The sequence below is a fragment of the Siniperca chuatsi genome, linkage group LG20 (genome assembly GCF_020085105.1).
Source record: "Siniperca chuatsi isolate FFG_IHB_CAS linkage group LG20, ASM2008510v1, whole genome shotgun sequence".
Taxonomy (NCBI): Eukaryota; Metazoa; Chordata; class Actinopteri; order Centrarchiformes; family Sinipercidae; genus Siniperca; species Siniperca chuatsi.
Window position 1 is genome coordinate 466227 of NC_058061.1, and position 10516 is coordinate 476742.

General features: G+C 39.2%; 1 protein-coding gene across 1 annotated transcript; it reads right to left on the reverse strand.

The window, feature by feature from the left end:
- Positions 1-1564: 1564 nt before the first annotated feature.
- LOC122867972 lies at positions 1565-9914 on the reverse strand. The gene is made up of 11 exons (XM_044179467.1): positions 9681-9914; positions 8636-8710; positions 8327-8416; positions 7880-7954; positions 7572-7646; positions 7126-7200; positions 6817-6906; positions 5750-5821; positions 4091-4196; positions 1944-2008; positions 1565-1864 (listed from the first exon to the last, which is right to left on the reverse strand). The coding sequence occupies exons 1-11, from the start codon at positions 9912-9914 to the stop codon at positions 1565-1567; spliced, it is 1257 nt and encodes a 418-aa protein (XP_044035402.1).
- Between the last annotated feature and the right edge of the window lie 602 nt (positions 9915-10516).

Consider the following 10516-nt stretch of genomic DNA (forward strand, 5'->3'; position numbering starts at 1 on the left):
CATGTTTCCTGAGTTGTGTGGACCTGAGGTGCTCAGGGTGCTTTGCTCCACACTGGCTTGCATGAACACGCAAACAGTCCTGTCCTCTGTAGTGGCTCATTGATCTGGGTCTTGCAAACAGGAAGACATTTGTGGCACAAATACCACATTCAGTTCTTTTACTGGCAAGTAGTGACAGAGCATCCACAATGCTTGGTGTGAGCAGAACTGCAACCTTTCTGCCCCTTTTTCCCATAATTTCAATTCGGCTGAAATAGTTGCAGAGCCTCTGTTCAGTCTTTGACAACCCCATGGCAACATCTTCATGGAGCTTTGTGTTGTCTCTCTCATGAAAACTTTTGAGGCGCATTTTTGAAACCTCCCCAGCACGTCTTCGATTGAACACAATGATTTGTGCAAGTGTAACTTTTGCAAGTTGAGCATAGTTCTGAGCAGTGGCCTCCTCCTTCAAGTTGCAAAAGGCACTTTCTACAGATTTCTCAAGGTACCGATGAAGGATCTGAACATCTTCAGTGAAGGGTAATGTTGATGGCTTGTTGTACTTTGCATCACTCAGTGTGTTCAGGCACGGTGAGACACCAACTCAGGCCACTTGGAGGTGTGCAACTTCTTGAATATCTCAGTGGACCTGATCAGTTCTTCATCTTCGGCCATGAGGGCCCTACAATGAATAATGTTAGAGATTTTCTGTAGTGTATGTCCCAGTTTCAGCGCGAGGCTTGGTGTTAGATATGAGTGTTTTTCTTCGTCAAAACCTGAAACTTTCTTTACTGCTTGCACAACTCTCTGGAAGTTAGCAGGTTTAACAGCCTCCTCTAGGTTATGTACTGAGAATTCTGTGCGCAGACATAACAACAAACGTCCCACTTCACGGAGCTTCTGTCGCATATATTCATACTTTGTAGGGTCTTGTCCGTGTTTGTTATAGAGTGATTGGGCAAACTGAATAATAGAGAAATCATTTCGCACAGCTGAGGCAACCTCATCTTGTTTCATGACACTAAGGAGCTTCCACACTCCACTTGAGATCTGCTGACAGAATGCAGTTTCGTGAGCTACAGCCATGCCCAGTACTTTGGTTCTCCCAGGTTCTTTATCCAAATCTTCGTTTTCTGGCTTACAGGGGCATCTGCGGACATGTCTCCAAAGCTCCTTACGAATGTACATCCCTTGACAGTGCATACAGTGAATAAACTTTCCTGCCAGTGCTTTACCCTTTGGTTTCCTCTTCGCTTTCAACGGTCCTGTTCCACCCTGTAAAACTGTTGTGTTATGTTTAAAATTTCCTTATTCCTCATTTTTTCTAATAATATCTTACGCTCTTTTGAATGCTCAGGAGAGAAAATGCATGTACAATTTCAGCATGTGTCTTGTGTGTTTTCAAGTGGCGGGAAATTTTGCTTTGTGGCTTACCACAAACATAACAGTAATTTTCTTTACTCATAGTCAGATGTGTTGATTTTTGTTCATGAAGCTTAGCTTCATCCTCTGGCTTTTCCTTTGAGTCTTTGATAGAATTTACTGAAACAGATGTTTCAGCAGCATTAGGATCTTCAAGAGGTGGCTAACATTTTGATGTGCTGGGCACAACTGGGATGCTTGTGTCTGACCCATAAGATGTTCCAACATCAGGTAGTACTGGATTTACTTGAACCTGTTTAGCTTTCGACTGACTAGGCATAAAGGGGATGCTTGCATCTGTATCATCATCATCAGCATCATCATTTTGTGACTCCGAGTCTGGTATGTAGTCCTTGTCGGACATGTTCTCGTCGTCATCTGATATTTGATCCAGTTCTGAATCTGGTACATCATCCTTATCTGACAGCAGTTCATCCCTGGAACATTTAGAAAACTGTTCCTCCTGAAATGATGAGAAAGCAAATTATTTTATGTGGTGTGGGACAGTTTAAGAGTTCAACAAACCTTAAGTGGATACTCACCTGTGAAGGATCTTGGAAATTTGTAATACGTCTGAGGCAGGATTTATGCCAGACCCCCGAACAAACTGTAACATATTTTGAGTATATTTATTTTAACACTGTGGGTCTATTTAAATTGTTCTCCTGTAATAGCACTGCAGTGATCTGGAATACATAAAAAAGCAACACACTGTTTAAGAGATACTTAATTGATGTGCATGTTTGCAAATCCAAGTGGAATAGAAAGCTGGACTCAGGAAAACCTCATGCATGACACCCTCACAGATCTTGTCACTGCCAATGAGGCAAAATGTAACATCTTTAAGTAATCTGAACAATATGCCACACTGTGCAATCCATCTCCCGCTGACAAAGCGAGGTAGCAGTGTTCAATTTCATCATGAAACTATTTTACTCATCGGAAAACTCAACAAAATACAGTGGTGTGAAAAAGTGTTTGCCCCTTCCTGATTTCTTATTTTTTTGCATGTTTGTCACACTTAAACGTTTCGGATCATCAAACAAATTTAAATGTTAGTCAAAGATAACACAAGTAAACACAAAATGCAGTTTTTAAATAAAGGTTGTTATTATTAAGGGAAAACAAAATCCAAACCTACATGGCCCTGTTTGAAAAAGTAATTGCCCCACCTGTTAAAACATAACTTAACTGTGGTTTATCACACCTGAGTTCAATTTCTCTAGCCACACCCAGGCCTGATTACTGCCACACCTGTTCTCAATCAAGAAATCACTTAAATAGGACCTGCCTGATAAGGTGAAGTAGACCAAAAGATCTTCAAAAGCTAGACATCATGCCGAGATTCAAAGAAATTCAGGAACAAATAAGAAAGAAAGTAAGTGAGATCCGTCAGTCTGGAAAAAGGTTATAAAGCCATTTCTAAAGCTTTGGGACTCCAGCGAACCACAGTAAGAGCCATTATCCACAAATGGCGAAAACATGGAACAGTGGCGAACCTTCCCAGGAGTGGCCGGCCGACCAAAATTACCCCAAGAGCGCAGCGACGACTCATCCAAGAAGTCACAAATGACCCCACAACAACATCCAAACAACTGCAGGCCTCACTTGCCTCAGTTAAGGTCAGTGTTCATGACTCCACCATAAGAAAGACTGGGCAAAAATGGCCTGCATGGCAGAGCTCCAAGACGAAAACCACTGCTGAGCAAAAAGAACATGCCAGAAAAATTCCTGATTATCCCCAAGACTCTTGAGAAAATACTCTGTGGACTGACGAGACAAACATTGAACCTTCTGGAAGGTGTGTGTCCCGTTACATCTGGCATAAAAGTAACATCGCATTTCAGAAAAAGAACATCATACCAACAGTAAAATATGGTGGTGGTAGTGTGATGGTCTGGGGCTGTTTTGCTGCTTCAGGACCTGGAAGACTTGCTGTGATTAATGGAACCATGAATTCTGCAGTCTACCAAAAACTCCTGAAGGGGAATGTCCGGCCATCTGTTCGTGACCTCAAGCTGAAGCGAACTTGGGTTCTGCAGCAGGACAATGATCCAAAACACACCAGCTAGTCCACCTCTGAATAGCTGAAGAAGAACAAAATGAAGACTTTGGAGTGGCCTAGTCAATGTCCTGACCTGAATCCTATTGAGATGCTGTGTGGCATAACGTTAAAAAGGCAGTTCATGCTCGAAAACTCTCCAATGTGGCTGAATTACAACAATTCTGCAAAGATGAGTGGGCCAAAATTCCTCCACAGCGCTGTAAAAGACTCATTGCAAGTTATCGCAAACGCTTGATTGCAGTTGTTGCTGCTAAGGGTGGCCCAACCAGTTATTAGGTTTAGGGGGCAATCACTTTTTCACACAGGGCCATGTAGGTTTGGATTTTTTCCCTTAATAATAACAACCTTCATTTAAAATCTGCATTTTGTGTTTACTTGTGTTATCTTTGACTAATATTTAAATTTGTTTGATGATCTGAAACATTTAAGTGACAAACATGCAAAAAAATAAGAAATCAGGAAGGGGGCAAACACTTTCACACCACTGTAGCTGGTATAATAGCCTATGCTGTGTACCAAGGATAATTTTTCATAGGTGTTTTTTATAGAGTGTAATCATACAGCATATATATCTACCTACTGTCATTTAACACACTCTGTACCAATTCACTAAATATATCTCACCTCTGCATTCATAGCCAAGCCACTTGAAGGAGGATACAGGTCCCACACATTGAACACACTTGTCCAAGGAGGATACTGTTGCGCACACCAGGCGATGTTTTTTACACTGTTGACAAAATTTTATTGTAACATTTATTTGGTCCAGACAAAAGATATCGGTAATGCTTTAGATTACAGCCTGCAATGTACTGCTTAATTACACCAGAGTTATGGTGTCATCTTTTGTACTAACAATCATTTGTGTACCAGTACAGTATGTACCAATACATATATGTAGGTACTGGGAAACAAGATGTGTTTCCCAGTTATGGAATAAGGGGGTAACAATTTGAGATCTCACAAAGAACTTACACTGTAGATGTTCTTGACTACTGGGTACCTATTCTGTTATTACAGGGTTTGTATGACCCACTGAGCAATGTTTGGGAGGAAGGCAATTTACAGTACATGCATGGTAGTTCTACCCTTGTTAGATTAAGTTACAGGGTAACTACAGGGTAATAAAGCTAACCTGCTCACAGGATGATGAGTGGCAGGGCTGGACTTGAACCTAGGTCTCCGCATAAAACAGCTGAGCTCTATCCTTGAGCCTTTAATTCAGACATAGATTTTGAACATGTATATAACAGAAACTATATGGCCACAATAACCACCAAACTAATTCCTGGATCAGTAGACCTGTGCACCAAAAGGACAATGGTGCATTTTTTTTTGCAGTGCTTGTTAATGAATTCAAAAATGTAGAATTTGATATTAAGGTAATTTTGAAATAAAATCACATCAAATTTATTAAGTGACGCAGTCACTCCAGTCCAGATTTTTGCTCAGTTTTATGATCATACTGTACCCTATAGTAATAGTAATAGAGTAGGTACCCAGAAGTTAAATAATAACTTAATTACAGGGTACAGTATGACCATAAAACTAAGCAAAAATCTGGTTGGACGTTTCAGGGTAGATTGAGTGCTGACTTCTGCATCACTTAATAAATCTGATGTGATTTTATTTCAAAATGACTTTATTACCAACAAACAGACAAACTTAAAAAAACCCGCTAATTATCACCCAGTAAAATGTTTTATCTGCCAGTCACCATTGTTGTTTGGTGTGCAGATTTGGTGGTTATTATGGCCATATAGTCTGGGTTATGTACATGTTCAAAATCTCTACCTGATTTGATGGTTCAAGGATAGAGCTCAGCTCTTTTATGTGGGAGACCCTGGTTTAAGTCCCAGCCCTGCCACTCATCGTACCTGTGAGCGGGTTAGCTTTATTACGCTGTAGTTACTCTGTAACTAAATGTAACAAGGGAGAACTATCACTGCATATACAAACCCTGTAATAACAGAATAGGTACCCAGTAGTTACAAAATAACTTCAGTATAAGTTCTTTGTAAGATCCCAAATCGTTACTCCCTTATTTCATAACTTCATATCTTGTTCCCCAGTACCTACATATATGTATTGGTACATACTGTACTGGTACACCGTTAGTACAAAAGATGACACCGTAACCGTACATTACGCTGCATGTTGCAGATTGTAATCTAAAGCGTTACCAAGATATCAACATGTAAATGTGAAATATCTTGCTGCTCACTGAGTGAGTCCTAAATACAAATCCATTTAAATTCAATATCAACGTGACATTCAATGTACCTTTCCACTGTTGACAACTGGATCCATTTGACTTGGACTGGGAAACCGATTCTGGTTATTCTCAGTGGTCATCTACAATAGAAAACAAGAGCAGACAGGTTAAAAATTACCGCAGTGTTCAGTGTCTATTTGTTGGCTTTCTTTTAGATGTTGAGTCAGGATTGAAGATACTATGCTGTACTTAAGCATGCACACCTATAGTACTTTGCAAAGTGCTGCAATAATTAATGGCATATCATTTTAAACAGCGACAATGCACATGCATATCTAAGCTACGTGCAGCAGGTCAACATAAAACCTGGAAAAAGTTCAACAATGCAATCCAATAGTGTGCAAATAAAACTTATTTTATGGAATTTTCATTTCCAAATAAGTGGTTTAGATTACAGGGGTGGGGCTGGGTGAAAAAAATTGAAGATTTTTTCAAGCCTGATTCATTGTTTTAATTTATCGTTTGTCTAAAAAAAATCCAAAAAAGACTAAAACATCTATATTTTTAGACCTACACGTGTAAAACAAAGACGATAAAAGCCTGAACCACTTGAGTTGTCATTGTTCTGAGTATTTAAAACATGGCTATCCCATACATCAATGTCAGTGCCAGACCAAACAAAGTAGAATGCCTTCACTGTTCAACTCCTATACCTACACTTCTTGTAGCCAGAGAAACAAAGCCAGAACCAGCTAGCCAGTAAATACACAATATTTTACTGGCACAATAAATTCTGGTTTTTAACCTGTAAAATGTAATTAAACAACTCAAACATGTAAAATTAAGCTACAGAAATAAATAAAACTATTCTTAAAAACTAAAGTGATGTCGCTCACTACTTTACCTGGAGATCATGTTTTTATTGTTCACTGCTTGACACACATATACACTCAGATATTATTCTAAATTAAACTCAAAAGCGTGTTATGAGAATGTCCTTACATACCATTGTCCATATAAACCATATCACACTCAGGTGACTGCAGACACACACACAGTACCAATGAAACATGTTGGTAGATTTAACGTTTTGCAACAAGTAACATCATTAAGCAGCACATTGGATCTAATTTACCTTTCCAACCCTGTTGGGTGGACCAAGCACTGGACTTGACTGATTCAGGTCGCTCGCAGCCGTCTGAATCCGGTTGCTCTCAGCCGTCATCTGTAGCAGATAAGGCACAGAGGAAAGGCACAATGAATGGACAGGTACTGGGAATGCACCACTACAGAGGACATTTGAGGTTTGAATAGAAGAAACCATCCTACTGTTGACAAAAAGCATGAGAGGATAACTTTGCTTTGAATCTCACTGGATAATTCTCTGAGATATAGATAATCAATGCAAAATATTCCTGAAATTCTGTCTTTTATGAAGATATACCTCTTCAATATCTTCGGTTGTTGATGGGGGATTTGTGGCCCCTGAATCTTGCAGAGGAATTACCTCATCGAGATCCTGCAAAAAGGAAAAACAAAAGATAGTATCATAAATATCTTAAAGACAGGATGTTCCCCATGTAACATTCTGTTAAAGGTATCATGGTTGGGTTAGCCTAACCCCACCTGGAGACAGGACCCTATAAACTATAGGGCCCTCCCAAGTCATATTTGGGTGGATCACTTCTTTTACACACATACACTCAGATATTATACTGACGTACACTTTGAAAAGCATGTTATGAGAATGTCCTTACATACCATTGTCCATATAAACCATATCACACTCAGGTGACTGCAGACACACACACAGTACCAATGAAACATGTTGGTAGATTTAACGTTTTGCAACAAGTAACATCATTAAGCAGCACATTGGATCTAATTTACCTTTCCAACCCTGTTGGGTGGACCAAGCACTGGACTTGACTGATTCAGGTCGCCGCAGCCGTCTGAATCCGGTTGCTCTCAGCCGTCATCTGTAGCAGATAAGGCACAGAGGAAAGGCACAATGAATGGACAGGTACTGGGAATGCACCACTACAGAGGACATTTGAGGTTTGAATAGAAGAAACCATCCTACTGTTGACAAAAAGCATGAGAGGATAACTTTGCTTTAAATCTCACTGGATAATTCTCTAAGATATAGATAATCAATGCAAAATATTCCTGAAATTCTGTCTTTTATGAAGATATACCTCTTCAATATCTTCGGTTGTTGATGGGGGATTTGTGGCCCCTGAATCTTGCAGAGGAATTACCTCATCGAGATCCTGCAAAAAAGGAAAAACAAAAGATAGTATCATAAATATCTTAAAGACAGGATGTTCCCCATGTAACATTATGTTAAAGGTATCATGGTTGGGTTAGCCTAACCCCACCTGGAGACAGGACCCTATAAACTATAGGGCCCTCCCAAGTCATATTTGGGTGGATCACTTCTTTTACACACATACACTCAGATATTATACTGACGTACACTTTGAAAAGCATGTTATGAGAATGTCCTTACATACCATTGTCCATATAAACCATATCACACTCAGGTGACTGCAGACACACACACAGTACCAATGAAACATGTTGGTAGATTTAACGTTTTGCAACAAGTAACATCATTAAGCAGCACATTGGATCTAATTTACCTTTCCAACCCTGTTGGGTGGACCAAGCACTGGACTTGACTGATTCAGGTCGCTCGCAGCCGTCTGAATCCGGTTGCTCTCAGCCGTCATCTGTAGCAGATAAGGCACAGAGGAAAGGCACAATGAATGGACAGGTACTGGGAATGCACCACTACAGAGGACATTTGAGGTTTGAATAGAAGAAACCATCCTACTGTTGACAAAAAGCATGAGAGGATAACTTTGCTTTAAATCTCACTGGATAATTCTCTAAGATATAGATAATCAATGCAAAATATTCCTGAAATTCTGTCTTTTATGAAGATATACCTCTTCAATATCTTCGGTTGTTGATGGGGATTTGTGGCCCCCTGAATCTTGCAGAGGAATTACCTCATCGAGATCCTGCAAAAAAGGAAAAACAAAAAGATAGTATCATAAATATCTTAAAGACAGGATGTTTCCCATGTAACATTATGCTAAAGGTATCATGGTTGTGTTTTGTTTGAAAACTTTCCACTCTGAAACTGTTCTTTAGTCACTTGACAGGCCTAATGACTACAGTCTGTAGACCATGAACAGTAAAATCTTCTAAGTTATGTTGACTGATGAATTCAGCATTTGATTAATTCATCGTTTATCTACAGTCAACTCACTTGCTAGAATGATGGCACTCCACCTGGAAGTGGTGACTGTAAGCTTTTTTGTCTGAGACTTCATGCCTTTGTAGTTCTTAGATTTGCTATGATTCATTTTAAATAAGATTTTGTCTTGCATTCCATATTACTACAAGAGACTGGGTCCCCATCTATCAGAAATTCTATATTTTTATGAAGACATACCATACCAAATTGTGGATTGTAGAAAGGTAATTTGTGGCTAGCCTCATTACCAAAGGTTGAACCAGTCAATGGCTTATAATAGCACAGGATAATTAACAGGGTCTCCATCCACCAGATGTAAATATACAAACCGCTATACACACTGTATCTCTGTTATGTGTATGTGGCAGTTTAGTTGTGTTCATCAAAATCAGAACACTGTACATTTTCTTCACCTTAAAATCATCAAACCCTTTCATGGTTATTATAACAGAAAAAATGTACCAGTGGAAAACTAGGAAATTAGAGAAACAGATTAGATGTAAACATATAGTTTAACTAAGATGAAATCACTTCTTGACCCTCATGTAGGCATATAGAAAAGAAAATTGGAACTATGGACCTGACTGAAGTTTTACTAGGAACAAACTACTAGCGAATTGTCAATCGACTGAAGATTAAATTTAAGAAGGAAAAGTTCAATTTGCCAACACCAACTGTCCACAGGTAGCTTCAAACCTTTTATACAAAATCAAACAACACATATCACTTACCTTATCAAAGCTTGTGAGCAGGCCACTTGATGCACCTGCAGACACCTTTTGAGTGCTCGTATAAGGCTCTGATGTGGGTGGTCCATCAGTCTCACAACGTAAAATTTTGACCACCTTGCATCTCCACGGCCAGTCTGAGTCACCATAATTATATGTTATCTCCTCTCCTGGACTTATGTCTCGTACTGCAAACAAACACAGATGGGGCTTCCCTTGCACAGTGAAGTACTTCATCTTGGCATTAGGGTTTATGTGGTCGTCATTTACAAGTCTTCCAAGTGACCCATCCTCTTTTGCTGCATCAACACTACAAAAACACAAGTAACACTTAATTTCAAACCAGTCAATTTATATACTTAGGTAGTGTAAATTAGAATATGTTCAGCAAACCAAAAGCAACATGTCATTTAATTATGATTAGACTATGTATTGACATATAATACGCACCACCACAGTTTTCCATTAAAATGGAACTCGAACATGAACACCTTAAGGTGGTCATGGTAAAGTCTTTGTCTCCTCTCACATTCTTGCTTGCTTATTAGTTCGCCTCTATATTCCAACAGAAAGTCTCCTTTTTCAAATTGAACAGAGGTGAAGATGCCACGACCTAGTTCATACACAAATAACAAATAAGTGACAAAAGACATATTTTAAAGTTGAATTATGATTTAACAATCAGAAGATTTGACTTACCTTTGAAGGAATTGATGTACTTGATGTCAAGTCCCACTTTGTCCCTTTCAGTAGTAACATAAAATTTTGCATCTTCCTTTGGATTAATGCGTCTTCGCCTTTGCATGTTTCACTAGCAGGTGTCAAAAGCCAGAATTACC